The sequence below is a fragment of the Gouania willdenowi genome, chromosome 18 (assembly GCF_900634775.1).
Source record: "Gouania willdenowi chromosome 18, fGouWil2.1, whole genome shotgun sequence".
Classification (NCBI taxonomy): domain Eukaryota; kingdom Metazoa; phylum Chordata; class Actinopteri; order Blenniiformes; family Gobiesocidae; genus Gouania; species Gouania willdenowi.
Window position 1 is genome coordinate 1,870,142 of NC_041061.1, and position 17,338 is coordinate 1,887,479.

General features: G+C 34.3%; 1 protein-coding gene across 4 annotated transcripts in view; it reads left to right on the forward strand.

Moving 5' to 3' along the window:
- The window catches only part of LOC114480167 (E3 ubiquitin-protein ligase TRIM39-like), a 102,173-nt gene extending 85,316 nt beyond the window's left edge, over positions 1-16,857 (forward strand). Inside the window, exons 2-5 of one of the 4 annotated variants that reach the window (XM_028474037.1) lie at positions 438-545; positions 1,499-1,702; positions 2,246-2,300; positions 15,333-16,857. In XM_028474037.1, coding sequence (XP_028329838.1) covers positions 493-545; positions 1,499-1,702; positions 2,246-2,300; positions 15,333-16,754 — 1,734 coding nt within the window. In that variant the 5' untranslated portion in view covers positions 438-492 and the 3' untranslated portion in view covers positions 16,755-16,857. Of the gene's footprint in view, positions 1-437; positions 546-1,498; positions 1,703-2,245; positions 2,301-8,158; positions 8,309-15,128 lie in introns of those variants that run through there. The other 3 variants (XM_028474038.1, XM_028474046.1, XM_028474045.1) reach the window with 3 other exon arrangements.
- Positions 16,858-17,338: the final 481 nt, after the last annotated feature.

The following is a 17,338-nucleotide window of genomic DNA, read 5'->3' on the forward strand; positions in this document are numbered from 1 at the left end:
TAACAATGTGAAATAAAATAATAATTAAATAATAAAGGAAAAAAAATAGCTTCTCTAGCTTAGTAAATAAAGAATACACAATCTGACTCCTAATACCACTGGTTCAGTCAGTGGAATTAAAAATGTAAAATTAAATAAAAAATAAATAATAAAAGAGCTAAAATTGGTGGAAAAACATTAAAAATAAACATAAATCAGCTTTTTGAAATAGTTTAGCACAATTTAAAATGTTAATTAAATTTTTTTAAAAAAGCATCGCTGGTGTGTGATCGGAGGTTAGTAGCATTTAGCGTTAGCATCACAGTTAGTAGCATTTAGCGTTAGCATCACAGTGTGTGGCACTAACTCTCATCCAGTCAGTGTTCTGTTAAACTTCTGAGCTTTGACATCTTTTATCTTCTCTAATATGTGTTTGAACTCTTTATTATGTAACTCAGGTAGCGCTGTCTGTCTCTGACTCATATTATTGGCTCATCATCTCGTGACGTGGAGATGGATCAGGACACGGTGAAGGAACAACATGAGATCCAGACTGAAGCTCAGAGGTGTGTGTGTGTGTGTGTGTGTGTGTGTGTGTGTGTGTGTGTGTGTGTGTGTGTGTGTGTGTGTGTGTGTGTGTGTGTGTGTGTGTGTGTGTGTGTGTGTGTGTGTGTGTGTGTGTGTGTGTGTGTGTGTGTGTGTGTGTGTGTGTTAGGATAAGCTATGAATGAAAGTTTATTTTAATTAGTAAATAATGTTTATTTCTATATCACATTTCACAGACAGAGGTCACAAAGTACTTTACATATCAGTATAGACCGGGATTGAACCCCCAACCTCTCAATCAGCGGACGACCCCTCTACCACCTGAGCCACGGTCGCCCCAATTAATTAAATTTCATATCAATTAATATTAAAATACTGTAAAATATTGTAAACATAATTTTTACAAATGCTACTGTACAGCATTATGATCCACACACACACACACACACACACACACACACACCGTCATCTCTTCCATTAGCTCGTTATCCAGTTTTCTTCTCCATAGATAAATATTATCTGCCCTGAAATCATGACATTGTTCTCAAACAAAGAAGAGAAGCTAACGTTAGCTAGTTACGCTGCTCTGTCTTTGCTAACAGTGATTAGCATGTGTGCTAACTCCAGCTGCTGTTTAATGAGGCTCTCCTTTGACACAGTTAAAATATAGCAATAAACTTTTGTCTTGTACAGTTTGTATAAAACTTTGTCACTTTTTAGCACAAAATATTTCTAGACAGAGTTTATAAGTTTACTTTTATTCTGTCATCGTCTCACTCACCTCACAGCTGCTCTTTGCAGGCGCGTGCATGTGAGCGTGCACCAGCATCAAATGTGCTGCAGTTTGTACATTTACCACCCAAACATTGATCATTTAAAATCATTCTTGTGGGTGTGTTTTTCAAATGTTGTTTTATAGATGTTCAGAGGTGAGACCACGTCAGAGCTCAGCACTCACACCTCTGTACATTAGTGTTACACTCTCAGTCTGTGTGTGTTCAAGGAAGCAGCTCCCAACTGCTGGACCTGGACCTGGACCTGGACCTGGACCTGGACCTGAACCTGAACCTGGACCTGGACCTGGACCTGGACCTGGACCCAGCTGTGAGTCTTTTGGAAGTAACGAGTCCATGGACAAACTCATTAGCTTCAAAGAAGGTCAATCTCCTGATCCACGGTGAGTCCACATAAAGGAGGTTGTTTATTGTCTTCCTGATGGTCCAGGTTCTTCTCACTCCACACTGATAAAACATCAGTAAACATGACTCAGCACTTTGTTTGTTATTTGAAGTGGTGTTGATGTAAATCTCAGCAAACAGTGGAAATTGATGAAAGAAAGAAAGTGAGTGATGTCCAGGTCATTTGAAACACCAGCATTAAAAGATCTATGCTGACAAAGGTCAAAGAGAAAAGGCTTTGTAGGAATGTCTCCAGTGTGTAGGTGAGTCTTTGACAGCGTGTGATCTTCAGATTTGTGAAGGATTGAAGCCAAATAAAGCCTCAGTCCAACAGACTTGTTCTCCTGTTCAGTGGAAACATGCTGAGATGTTCCACACGTGAGCTGAGCTCCAAAGGCTGCTCCACACTCACTGCACTGTGGCTCTGCAGGACAGCACCCACTGTTACTGATGTTCACATGATGTTAGCATGTTAGCAGAGCTTCCTGTGCTTTCCTCCAGCTGCTCCTCAGCATGTCTGATTGTCTGTGTCTTCTCCACAGCAGCTTGGAGGGTGTGGATGGTTCCTCTGGAGCTGAGCCTGACTCCATCTTTACGGTGTGTACGTCTACAAAGACACTAAACCTGTGTCAGCCTGTGATCAAAGCACTGTGTACTTCTACACACACACACACACACACACACACACACACACACACACACACACACACACACACACACACACACACACACACACACACACACACACACACACACACACACACACACACGTGTTCATGTTTAGTTTGAATTCAGGTCAAATGTCACGTTATCCACACTTTTCTCTGTTGTTTATTGGGCGGTCGATTAAATCTGGGCTTCTTTTCACAACTTTTGTCAAGTTTTTAGAAAATAATCTGAAGAAAACAGAATTTAAAAAGTTTCCATTTCGTGGCAACAAAAGTTAAAACGTAAACATTTCAAATAACTCTTGTGTTCCTCACATCATTAGTTCTTTTATTTTGAAGTTGTAGATATCTCAGACCTTCCAATTACATACATTTAATGAATATTCAGAATATTTACCAGAGAATTTTGTGATTTTTTTCTTCTCATTTTATGTGTTTTTTTATCTGAGCAGAAAGTAGCAGCACCAGGAGAAGTTCCCTGTGACGTCTGCACTGGAACCAAAGTGAAGGCCCTGAAGTCCTGCCTGGACTGTGTGATCTCCTACTGTGAGACTCACCTGGAGCCTCATCTGACAGCATCACGTCTGAGAAGACATCAGCTGGTGGAGCCTGTGGAGAACCTGGAAACCAGAATGTGTCCAAAACACAGCAAACCTCTGGAGCTGTTCTGTCAGAGTGATCAGACATGTATCTGCTTGATGTGTTCTGTTTTGGAGCACAAGAGTCACCAGTTAGTTCCTCTGAGAGAAGAGTGTGAAGAAAAGAAGGTGGACCTTAAGCAGATGATCCAGAAGAGACGAGAGAAGCTGGAGGAGATCAGAGAGTCAGTGAGGATCAGGAAGGATGCTGCAGACAGAGCTGAAGGTGTGGAGATGTTCACTGCTCTGATGGAGCTTGTTCAGAGAGGCCTGAAGGAGCTGATGGAGACGATGGAGGAGAAACAGGAAGCAGAAGAGAAAGAGGCTGAAGGTTTGATCAAAGAGCTGGAGGAGGAAATCTCTGAGCTGATGAAGAGAAGCTCTGAGGTGGAGCAGCTCTCCCGCTCTGAAGACCACCTCCACCTCCTCCAACACTTCTGCTCCCTGAAAGCTCCTCCAGCCACCAAGGACTGGACAGAGGTCATGGTCCGTCCATCATCATATGAGGAGACTGTGCTGAGAGCTGTGGCTCAGCTGGAGGACACACTCAGTGACAAGATGATGAAGATGAAGATGAAGATGATGAAGATGAAGATGATGAAGATGATGCAGCAGTTTGCAGTAGATGTGACTCTTGATCCTCTTACAGCTCATCCTAAACTCGTCCTGTCTGATGATGGAAAACAAGTTTATCACAGTGATGAGAAGAAGAAACTTCCAGACAACAAAGAGAGATTTTCTAAATGTGTCTGTGTTTTAGGGAAACAGAGTTTCAGTTCAGGCAGATTTTATTTTGAGGTTCAGGTTAAAGGAAAAACTAAGTGGGGTTTAGGAGTGGTTAAAGAATCTATCAACAGGAAGGGAGACATCTATCTGAGACCTGAGAATGGTTACTGGACTGTGATACTCATAGATAGAAATGTGTATAAAGCACTTGATGATCCTTCAGTCATTCTTCATCTGAAGTGTGTTCCTGAGAAGGTGGGTGTGTTTGTGGACTATGAGGAGGGTGTGGTCTCCTTTTATGATGTAGATGCTGCAGCTCTGATCTACTCCTTCACTCACTGCTGCTTCACTCACAAACTACATCCATACTTTTGGTGGTAAAAACTCATCACCTCTGATCATCTGTCCTGTCAATCAAAGTGAATGATCAGTGTCATGATGAAGTCTCACCAACAATAGATTCAATGGTTCTCTGCAACCATTCACTTCTCCAGGTTGGTTACACACTCCATCCAACCTAACATGTATGTTTCTCAACAGTGGGAGGAAACATTTTATTAAAGAAGCTTCACATTTGGTGTTTGGATTGTGATGAAATATGTTTGAAAAAGTGATTTTTTTATTTAAATACCACAAACTTGTTAAATTGTACAAACATGTAAGTTGTTTAATGATTAGTTTAAAGGTGTTAGTGGATGGTAAAATAGGAACATGATTATTTTATATGAAATGTAATGAAAACAAAACAATTGCAGAAATGTATCAAAATAAAGTGTTTTTTAAGTCACTGCTACTCTTACTTATTATCTTAACCTTTAATTAAAGTAAAACTGTGAAGTTTTGGTGTTTAAGATATTGACATTTATTCAACCATCCTTTTACAACACATAAAATAATAATTAGTAATTAGATAAATACTCAGTGTAATTATCATTTAATAAAAATCAAATCTAAAAGAATAACTAATTTTAATAAAATAACTACATTTTTCACATTGTGCCTCAGATCATTTACACATTTTTACCTTTTTTACTTCATTTACTTCAAGCTGTTGGAGATGCAGCTGAAACCCATTTAATTCATTTTTCATTTGTACATTTATGTCTGACTTACACTTTTTATATTTTTCCACTGTTATTTTGTATTTGTTTCATTTGGACTGTGATATTATTTGATGTACATGGGGAATCTATGTTGGTTTGCATTTTCATGAAAGGAATAAATACATTTATGTTGACATTTACTTTGGTTTTTTACCGTCTGCTCTTGTTTAATCGTGTTACTGTAACAAGTGAATTTACCATCAATAAAGATCTATTCTATTCTATTCTATTCTATTCTATTGTATTTCTTTAACCAGCTCAGAAAGATGAACAACAGAATGTTATTTCCAACATAAACATTGTGTTGTATCCTAGGCTCACTGAAACAGAGCGCCCCCTGTGGTCAAACATGAAACTTATGTGTCGTAAAGGAATGTCATGTTGTAGCTGCTGCTCTTACAGTTTGCCCCCTGGTGGTCAAATAAAGCCATTGCAGTTGATTTCATCACTTCCTCATATCTAAGATTAGTCCTTAGATTTTTTAGACACATTAGCGTTGCAGCAACAATTGGTCAATGAATGTCCACTGGACATTTATGTTAATCATGTTACTATAGAAACGTAATAGAATCGTTGGAGTTTTTCTCTCATTTTGTGTGTTTATGTCAAATGTCAGCACAGTTTTCCCACGCTTTTATCTAAATATTGCAGTCATTTTTAATCACAAATTGTTGAAAAATAAAACTTTGTCTTTTCTAAAATACTGCATAATTATTAAATTTATTCCACACATTTTTTTCCCAAATTAAATAAAAACAAAACTTGGTCACAAACTCAAGGAAATTTAAATATTGGATTTTGTCTGTAACGTCCAGTATTTTACATATATTTATAGAACATAATAATGTTATTTTTATGTGTTTTTGTCCAAAATGTGTATTTTTTTCTTTAATGTTTTTGTTGTTTTATGTGTTTTTATGGTTTTATTTTGTGTGTGTTTTGTTTGTCGTATTGTGTGTTTTTGTTGTTTGTTTTTTGTTAATTTAATTTAATTCAACTTTATTTATATAGCACAAATTACAACAATAGTCATCTCAAAGCACTATTATTTAGTATATTTCTCTTTATTTTTTGTGTTTTTGATGTCGTCGTGCGTTTTTCGTGTCATTTTTTTGTTGTTTGTTTTTGTGTAAAATTCTACATATTTTTTTTCTCATTTTGTGTGTTTTTCTTGTCAAATGTCAGCACATAGTTTTCCTATGGAAGCTTAAAAGAGTCATAATTAATTAAATAAAAACAACATTTTGAAATAATTACTATTTTGATAATTAACAGACAAATATATAATATGGGCAATAAATTGTTAAATAAGTTAATATTATTATGAGATACATTTTATTATTCTTTAATATTTTAATATTATTTTATTATAATTAAATATTTCATAATGATTATTTTAACAACATCATAATTCTTCAAATAATAACTTTTTATTTATTTTCCAAGATTTTATAAAATAAAAAACTTATGAAAGAAAAATTGACTTTGTTAAAAACGTTTTTTATTTTCTAAAATCTTGGAAAATAATTTAAAAAGTCATTATTTTAAAAAGTACGATGTTGTTAAAATAATTGTGAAATATACAATTTTAATAAAATAACAATTATTAGATATTTAAATTAATAAAACATGTTTCATAATAATATTACCTTATTTACAATTTAATGGCCATTATATTTATCGAAATGGTATTTATTTCAAAATGTTGTTTTTATTTATTTATTTAATTATGACTCTTTTGGGTTTCGATATTTTCCCACACTTTTATCTATTGATGGAAGTCATTTTTAGTCACAAATTGTTAAAAAAATGAATATTTATCTTTTCCAAAATCCTGTAATTTTATTACATTTATTCCACACATTTTTCCCAAATTAAATAAAAACAAAAATTGGTCACAAACTTAAGGAAATTTAAATATTGGATATTGTCTGTAACGTCCATTAATTTATGTATATTTATAGAACAAAATAAAGTTTTTTTTGTGTGTTTTTATTGTCATTTTTTGTTTTTCTCATTTTTTTGTTTTTGTCTGAAATGTGTATTTTTTTTCTTTTATGTTTTTGTTGTTTTATGTGTTTTCATGGTTTTGTTTCTTGTGTTTTTTGTTTGTGAATTTAATTAAATTCAACTTTATTTATATAGTACAAATTACAACAATAGTCATCTCGAAGCACTATTATTTAGTATATTTCTTTTTATTATTTGCGTTTTTCATGTCATTTTTTGTTGTTTGTTTTTGTGTAAAATTCTACATATTTTTTTTCTCATTTTGTGTGTTTTTCTTGTCAAATGTCAGCACATCGTTTTCCTATGGAAGCTTAAAAGAGTCATAATTAAATAAATAAAAACAACATTTTGAAATAAATACTATTTTGATAAATAACAGACAAATATATAATATGGCCATTAAATTGTTAAATAAGTTAATATTATTATGAGATACATTTTATTATTCTTTAATATTTTAATATTATTTTATTATAATTAAATATTTCATAATGATTATTTTAACAACATCATAATTCTTAAAATAGTAACTTTTTATTTATTTTCCAAGATTTTATAAAATAAAAAAAACTTATGAAATAAAAAGGCCATTGTGGAAAAGGACAATATGAAATAAATATTGATTTTGTTAAAAATGTTTTTTATTTTCTAAAATCTTGGAAAATAAATTAAAAAGTCATTATTTTAAAAAGTACGACATTGTTAAAATAATTATGAAATATACAATTTTAATAAAATAACAATTATTAGATATTTAAGAATAATAAAACATATTTCATAATAATATTACCTTATTTAACAATTTAATGGCCATTATATTTATCAAAATGGTATTTATTTCAAAATGTTGTTTTTATTTATTTAATTATGACTCTTTTGGGTTTCCATATTTTCCCACGCTTTTATCTAATGATGGCAGTCATTTTTAATTGCAAATTGTTGAAAAATAAATCTTTATTTTTTCCTCAATTCTTGTCTGTAACGTCCATTATTTTACGTATATTTATAGGGCAGAATTATGTTAAAATTACTTGTTTTCCCGCCTTAGGGGCCTTATTTGGCCCCTGAACTAAAATGAGTTTGACACCCCTGCCATAGAGGGTAGTCACTATTATATTTTTACAACAAAATACACCAATATTTTGACTAAAATGTCAATCAAAAACAATACTTCAGACCAAATACTTTAGTTTTCAGCAGAAAAATGATGGTTTTAGGTTTAGTTCCTGTTTAACAGCTGGTTTTTATTGAAGTGGGCGGATGTTTTGGAGAGTTAGGGCTGGGAATTGTCTGACAGATCTGGCAACCCTGGGCGTAGTTCCTGAGAATGAAAGTGAAAGTGTGAGAGCAGTAAAAAAGAGGAAGTGTGAGAGCAGAGCTGTGGGAGACTCCAGTCTGTGTTTGTGAGGAGAAAAGCTTGAAGACACTTCCTGTGTTGTTTGTCAAAGACTCAAAGAGTGGTGAGTAAAGTTGTTCACATTGACTGTTTGGCCACAGGCACAAGTATTTATTCATTTTAATGTGACACGTTTAACACGTGATCATTACTTTATTGTTTGATCCCAACATACAGATTGTAAATCACTAAATACAATGAGAAAACATTGGGGCTGTGTCTGAATATTCCCTCCTATCTCTTTTCCTATCCACTTTTCCTACTGCGGTCAAATCAGCCGCTTTACGTTGTTTTCTTGTGCGTGAATATTCTGACACTTACGGTAATCACAATGAGACCGCCCTGAAGAGCTGCTGGAAGAGAGAAAAACACATTTAACAATATTTCACCCAACTTTGACGTGGAATAAAAAGATCATTTTCCATAAGCAGTCAATGATTCATATTTTGATGAACTTAGTACTTCATAGACTACATGCATGAATAATATTGAGTACTTTTACTGTGTACTTTTTGAGTAATCCTCTGTCAAAATCATGTACAGATTATAAATTTAAGGATATTTCACGTCAAAGTTTGGTGAAATCTCCTTAATTCGTGATCTGTATATGTTCAGTGTAAAGTTCAGTGAAATATGAATCATGGACTACTTATAGAAAATGATCTTTTTATTCCACGTCAAATATAAATATATATATATAAGTACTTGGTGATTTTGCCTAAAAAAATCTCCAATTTGTTAAAGAAAAATTCAATTTTTGATTAGTTTTTCAATGTTTTTTTTTTAATGTACTTAAAAATGAGTGCAGACATCAGATATATTGTTAAAAGTGCTACTTTGTTGCTCAAATCTAACTTAGAAATAAACACTTTTATATCAAGTTTCTTCACCAAAATATGTTTTAGTTTATTTTCCTAATTTGATATTACAATTTAAATGTTTTAGTTTGTTCAATAATTATTATTTGATCTTATTTTATTCATTTTTTAATGAAGCCTGAGATGAATTACATTTAGTCTTATTCTTATATTTCTTGTTCATATTATTATTATTATTATTCATGTTTATTCTTCTTGTTGTTCTTATATTTGTGTTTCTTATTTTTGGTAAATTGTCATTAAAACAAAAGTATTTAGTGTTTGAAGATCAAGTTATTTATTGAATAATTCATTTATTGAATTCATTATTTAGGTATTTGTTTACTTGTTTACTGATTTATTTATGTATTGATTTAATTCATGTTTAGCCTACATTCTAGTTGTAAACGTTAAAGTAGTGAAAATATCTTTAAACAAACTATTTTCATCATTATTTCTACTGTTAATTATTTGTGTGAAATTGTTCGACTAATGTTCAAATCTATGTTTGTTTTTCTTTCTTTTTGTGTGTGTGTTTATGTGTAGATATGTGTGTATGTGTGTATATGTGTGTGTGGAGTTATATTTAAGTTTTTAATGTCATTAATCTCTATGTATCATGTATTTATGGGTGTGTAATTGTACGTGTTAGTGTATATATGTACATTTATGTGAATTATGTTGACGTTTTAGATACAAAGTCATAAACACATTTCATTCATATTTGTATTGTTATTTATTAAAGAGAAGTGTTGAGAGGTTATTAAATGATACTTGTGTGAATATGTGTTAGATGTCTTATGTTTAAATGTTATGTTTAATTTTCACTTTTATTATTTAGTGTTTGAAATAATCACTATACAGTCAATCAATAGATACATTTGGTACATTTGGAGTCAATAATTTGATGACTTTTAATAAAAATGATCCCTTCTCTTTTAATTGTTCTATGGAAAAATGTACTTTTACAAAGGTTTATGAAACAAAGAGCTTATTTTTGCATGTTTATTCATTGATTTTCTAACACAATGTATTAGAATTCATAAGACAAATGTATATATAAGGGATAATTATGTTTTAGTGTGTGATACTATCCAAATTCACAAACTAAATAGAATAAAAATCTGTACTATTACCATAATAACTTATTTAAACTGCAAGTTATAACTTTTTACTCAATACATGAAAGACAAAGACATAAAAACTAAAGAAAAGAACTCATTTAAACTCATGAATCAATGTTTGATATCATGATTATTACCCCAAATAACTACTGTAATCCTATTAAACAACAACAAAAACATAAACAAAGTTATTGTCCATTATAAGTACGTTAAAATAAATCAAGTTAAACACAAACAACTAATCATGAATGTCTATTATTTATAAATCAACTTCTATCTGAAAAAACAAAGTCAAAACCACAATTATCTAAACAAACTACTGACCATATTTAATACTGACCCATAAACACAAACAAGTGATTCATGTCTAACGTTTACAAACCAAAAGCAAACAATGTTTAAAATCAGCCCAAAGACAAAAACAAAGACTTATTAATGTAACACAAATAAATAAACCATCAACAGTTAACGTGTAATATCATCATTCTAAAGCAACTCATATTTAAAATACACACTAAAAAAACACAAACAACTATTCAATGTCAAATGTATAGCAAAAAAAAACCATCAAGTTTAATAAAAATGTTTAAATCAAAGTTGTTAAAAAACACCAACATAGTAAAATGTTTGATTGAAGCTAATAATGAAGTACAACTAGTTAAATGAAGTCAATATGAATCTTTTCAAAATGAAAAGTCTTAAGTTTAATGATTAGTTTTGACAGACAATAATCAAACTAAAATACAATTCTCTGTTAGACTTTTTACCATCCATCTGTGATGACATGACTCAGCAGTAAATGAAGTTCTACACGCCCGCTGGGTTTCCAAAGGGTCTGACTCTGGGTCGGTACAGATGCCCGTCCACTATCTGGTAGATGGTCATGTGACCTCTTTGACGTGGGGACTTTCACCCTCACGCTTTTTAAGATGAAGTATGAACTTCTAGTTGAACTCATAGACGTAAGGAAATATGTTATCATGTCAGGAATGGTCATGTGACCATATTTAAAATGAAGTGTGAACTTCTAATCTATCAGTGACACATTTAACATTACACACTAACCCAGTGTTTGTTTAAACGTGTACCAGCCCTGATTTAAGGGTGGCTCTGTTTCTCTCTTTACTCTTTACAGAGCTTTTATTACTGATTTAGAGTCAATTCCTCTCCATCAATCAGGATGTGCTGCTGTCTCTCTGCAGTTCAGCTCTTTTTCAACCTCCCCTTTAAAAAACAATCATCTCTCATCATCATAGTAAACGTTACATTTAAGAAATAAGTCCAAATAATCAAAATAGAAAAACAACAAATAAAGTCTCCTGTTATTCCATTTCATGTTTCCATTGTTTATGATTATCTTTACAGTTTTTAGGTCTAAATATGGCAGGTGTTAATAACTTACTCTGTAGGTTGGAGCTGTTCCCCCGTGGACATTCATTCATTATTATATATGTGTGACTAGGGATGGACGATGTTCACAAAAAAATAAAAAAAAATAAATTATCCCGATAATTTCCGGTATTTATCACGATAACGATAAAAATCACGATTAAATAAAAACCATAAATAAATTCACAACTTAGTGTAAACAGGTTCTTTACAAACACAAATAAATGTTAATAAATCAACATTAGACACATTTAAAAAGGCTACAATAACTGCTGACTCATCATGAGCTGATATTTTATAGAATATATTAGTGCATGTGTGTCACTCTATTAGTGTTATTGTATGTCATTCATTTATTTCATCACTTAAAATGAAATGATTTTCTTAAAAAAAAGCACAAATAACTTTATTAGTGTTTTCACTGCTGCTGAATCTTGTTTAATAATGATAATGAGTTACATAAAGTTATGATTGATAAAAAACTCTGATTTCCTATAATTAAACCAGATCAAGCTGATGATTTAATCATTCAGTATATTTAGTGTAATAATCTTAATAGTTACATTAGTCTAATGGGACCAGCTTTGTCTGTGAACACGTGAAATATCATTAAATAATAGTAAATAGTGACGTTAGCATTTATGCTAACATTTATTTCACACAACGTGTGACATGTTTATCTTTTATTCTTCCATAAAGTATTAAATCTGATCATAAACAAATCAGTGGTTTTATGACAGTAAGACGTGTTTTTTTACTTGCTTTGTTCCTTATATGGAGTGGTTAGCGTTAGCTCTTAGCTCAGTGTGTCGGTGAGTTAGCTTAGCATAGTTAGCTTTAGTTGAGTTTCCAGTTCATATTCGTTGCTCCAGGTTCATCTCTGTCCCCGTGTTTGTAGAACTTTGGGTGGATCTGATGGAGGAACTTGGATTGGTTGACTTTGTTGATGGTTTTCTGGTTTTAACCAAGTAGTGGTTGATGATGTATCACAGCTCAGCAGCTTCAGGTAGCTGAGACCATCACCTCACACACACACACACACACACACACACACACACACACACACACACACACACACACACACACACACACAGACAGCGGTGTGTGAGGGGGCGTGGCTGTGCACAGCAGAGCTTCCGTAAACAACGTTCTGCTCCAGAGAATAAGAAGTTGTTGACGACAAACAGGGGCAGTTTTGGTCTGTGGAACACGTTTTTTTGGGGGGTCATTCTTGGCTAAATTGAGGAACAAATGGTCCGTGGCCCTCGCTAATTTCCCACATGCGAATTTATCGTTTATATCGTGGGATGACATATTCTTACCGGTGAGAATGTTTTTGAGGATAAATCATAAACGATAATATATCACACATTCCTATGTGTGACAATCTTGTGTAACAGGTGCTTCTCACCGTCTTTTTTGGCTCCGCCTCCAGAGTCCAGAACCTCTTTGTCGTCTCATGGTCTCAGGCACGTCGGGGGTCACCAATTGTTAGAGTTTTGAGCTAACTCTCATGTTCAGTACCTGAGATTACACACAGAGAGACATAGTCAGAGGTTTTGCTGAATCAATCAATCAATTTATTAGAGATGAACAGAAAATGAATCAACAACAATATCAAGTCAGTAGAAGAACAGACACTCATCTAAAACACAGCTGTGGGCCTCAGGGTCTGCTCACTCCCTGGGCCACCAACCTAGATTTCTTAGCATTTTGATTCCATGTTGTTATCTAGTGTTTCTCCTCCTTTGGCTGACACATGGCTGGGTCATGTGACTTCTTTTGTTGTGATACGTCAGACATTAGTGATTGTCAGGGTCAAACATGAGCTCATCATAGATAAAGACATACATGCAGGAAGACATTTACAAGTCAAAGCACAGTTTTTAAACCTTTAAATCTGACACTATTTATTTAAATTAGAAGATGTTTTACATTTAGAAATCACATGATCACTTACTGTAGTTAATGATGTCATTTACTGGTCATTTAAAGATTATTGATTTATTCCTTATTAATATTGATCATTTAGGGTCTATTGGGTCTGCTTTATTTGATTATTTAGGGATATGAACATGATTTGTTTAACGTGTATTAAGTTTAATTTTTAAAATAGAATTATTCTTATTTGTTAATGATTTAGATTCTGTACACTTTGGATCAAGCTGACTTTTTAGTGTTAATCTGATTGTCTTATTTAGATCTGATTAATCTCATCGTTTACTTGTTTTTTGTTAGATTATGATGAAGTTGAAATCAGATGTTCTGAAACTGTTTGTTCCAAAGAATAGGCAGTGAGAACGTTGAATACATTTATTGAGTATAAAGACATATAATTATAGTATTACACACAATAATAAACCATGAATAATAATCCATTCCAACACTACGAAGCTGGCTAACGTCTTACGGAGCTAAATCACCATGGTTACTTAGGCTGAACGTCTAACCTGGTCAGGACCAGGTTTTGTTCTGGCGAGGATCTGAGCGAGTCAGGGTTGAGGTCAATTACATTTTTCAATTACATCTTAAAATATCCATATTCAATTACGATTAAATTACAGTTATTTTCATCCACCTGAAAGTCAATTACAATTACGCTCTTAATTACTAAATGACTTAACCATGTCTTAAATCAGCTGTAAAATGCACTAAAACCATTATCTGTCATCTAGTTTGTTTCTCATCTTGTTCGTCTTAAATTAAGGCTGTACCCCTTGATTTATTATTATTTTTAAATGTTAAAATTATCTTCATAACAAAGCTCATAACAGCCAATCTATAATAAAACAAAACCCTGCCCTTTACGAGGTACAGCAGACCATGATTCATGCTAAAGTACTCTAATACCTACTACCTGTGTGGGTGTGAAGATTCACAAGGTAATATTCACCATGGCAACCGAGGAATGCACACCTATAGAATCCAACAACCAACCCTGATTAACATGTTGGGATTGACCCACTTTAGGAGGTGGAGCAGACAAGGATTCCAGTTGAACATTGTAGCCAGGCTGAAATCAACACGCTTAACTTAGCTTGTTGTAATCAAGATTCGTAGGACAGCTTCTGTCTAACGGACAATGTTTGATTAGGTGAAACCCGCTAACGGAGATAAATCCAGGATATAATTATTTAACTTCGTAGTATAGCCCCTAAAGGTTTGTGCTAAGTTAAACTTTCATCTGTTATTACACAATATTTTGGTTATTTTAAAGAAAACAAGATTGTACATTAAAATAAAGAGTGCAAAGAATGTAATTTATGGTTTTGAAAAGTTCCAGTGTCAATATGAGAGAACCGTAGAACTAATTTGAACCTTAAACATTCAAACTATTGCACTTTTACATTCAGCTGCTGAGGCACAGCAGACTGTCCACATTACTACAGGAGGACTGAATCAGTGCTAAATACTAGAAGTGATCCCAGTGAGATGGACTCAGAAACATTAGTAAAGGAACGCTCCACAACAATGAGAGTGTCCTGTTAATGTGCTGCTTGTCTCTGTCCCTCAGTGTGTGGACATGTCTGCTGCCTGCAGTGGGACGTCTGAAGATCACTTCCTGTGCTCCATCTGTCTGGAGGTGCTCACTGATCCAGTCACCACATCATGTGGACACAACTTCTGTGAACCATGCATCAGCACACACTGGGACACCAGTACCACCAGCAGGTGTCCCGTGTGTAATCAGGTCTTCAGCACTAAACCTCAGCTGAAGGTCAACATTATGATGCGTGAGATGGTTTCTCAGTTCAGACGTGAATCTGAGCAGAAAGCAGCAGCACCAGGAGAAGTTCCCTGTGACGTCTGCACTGGAACCAAAGTGAAGGCCCTGAAGTCCTGCCTGGACTGTGTGATCTCCTACTGTGAGACTCACCTGGAGCCTCATCTGACAGCATCAGGTCTGAGAAGACATCAGCTGGTGGAGCCTGTGGAGAACCTGGAAACCAGAATGTGTCTAAAACACAGCAAACCTCTGGAGCTGTTCTGTCAGAGTGATCAGACATGTGTCTGCTTGATGTGTTCTGTTTTGGAGCACAAGAGTCACCAGTTAGTTCCTCTGAGAGAAGAGTGTGAAGAAAAGAAGGTGGAGCTGGTGAAGACAGATGCTGACCTTCAGCAGATGATCCAGAAGAGACGAGAGAAGCTGGAGGAGATCAGAGAGTCAGTGAGGATCAGGAAGGATGCTGCAGACAGAGGGAAAGCTGAAGGTGTGGAGATGTTCACTGCTCTGATGGAGCTTGTTCAGAGAGGCCTGAAGGAGCTGATGGAGACGATGGAGGAGAAACAGGAAGCAGAAGAGAAAGAGGCTGAAGGTTTGATCAAAGAGCTGGAGGAGGAAATCTCTGAGCTGATGAAGAGAAGCTCTGAGGTGGAGCAGCTCTCCCGCTCTGAAGACCACCTCCACCTCCTCCAACACTTCTGCTCCCTGAAAGCTCCTCCAGCCACCAAGGACTGGACAGAGGTCATGGTCCGTCCATCATCATATGAGGAGACTGTGCTGAGAGCTGTGACTCAGCTGGAGGACACACTCAGTGACAAGATGATGAAGATGAAGATGAAGATGATGAAGATGATGCAGCAGTTTGCAGTAGATGTGACTCTTGATCCTCTTACAGCTCATCCTAACCTCGTCCTGTCTGATGATGGAAAACAAGTTTATCACAGTGATGAGAAGAAGAAACTTCCAGACAACAAAGAGAGATTTTCTAAATATTTTATTGTTTTAGGGAAACAGAGTTTCAGTTCAGGCAGATTTTATTTTGAGGTTCAGGTTAAAGGAAAAACTAAGTGGAGTTTAGGAGTGGTTAAAGAATCTATCAACAGGAAGGAAAAGATCACTGCGACTCCTAAGAATGGTTACTGGACTGTGATACTCAGAGATGGAAATGTGTATACAGCATGTGATGATCCTTCAGTCATTCTTCATCTGAAGTGTGTTCCTGAGAAGGTGGGTGTGTTTGTGGACTATGAGGAGGGTGTGGTCTCCTTTTATGATGTAGATGCTGCAGCTCTGATCTACTCCTTCACTCACTGCTGCTTCACTCACAAACTACATCCATTCTTTTGTCCCAGTTTAAACTATGGTGGTAAAAACTCATCACCTCTGATCATCTGTCCTGTCAATCAAAGTGAATGATCAGTGTCATGATGAAGTCTCACCAACAATAGATTCAATGGTTCTCTGCAACCATTCACTTCTCCAGGTTGGTTACACACTCCATCCAACCTAACATGTATGTTTCTCAACAGTGGGAGGAAACATTTTATTAAAGAAGCTTCACATTTGGTGTTTGGATTGTGATGAAATATGTTTGAAAAAGTGGAATTAAAAAAAAAAATATTTTACAAAATTTTAATTGTACAAACATGTTACATATTTTATGATCAGTTAAAATGTGTTAGTGGATAGTGAAATAGAAACATGATTATTTTTTTTCTATGAAATGTAATGAAAATAAGATGCTCAGGTTGTCTAAGGAATGTATGTAAGTCCATCTACGTTTAATATGTAATTGTGTTGAGTATAACTGTGGTAAATATTGATTTTATGTGTTGTATGTTGTGGTGGTTTTGAATGGAATGAGACGGAGTCAAGTTTTAGGGTTTACTAGTCACATGTGGACACAGAATTTATTTGGTGAAAGGGTTTTAGAGGCAGAGCAGTTTTCCATGTGTGTGTCACAATAAATCTGTAGTTGTTCTGTGTTCTCAGGGTTTTGT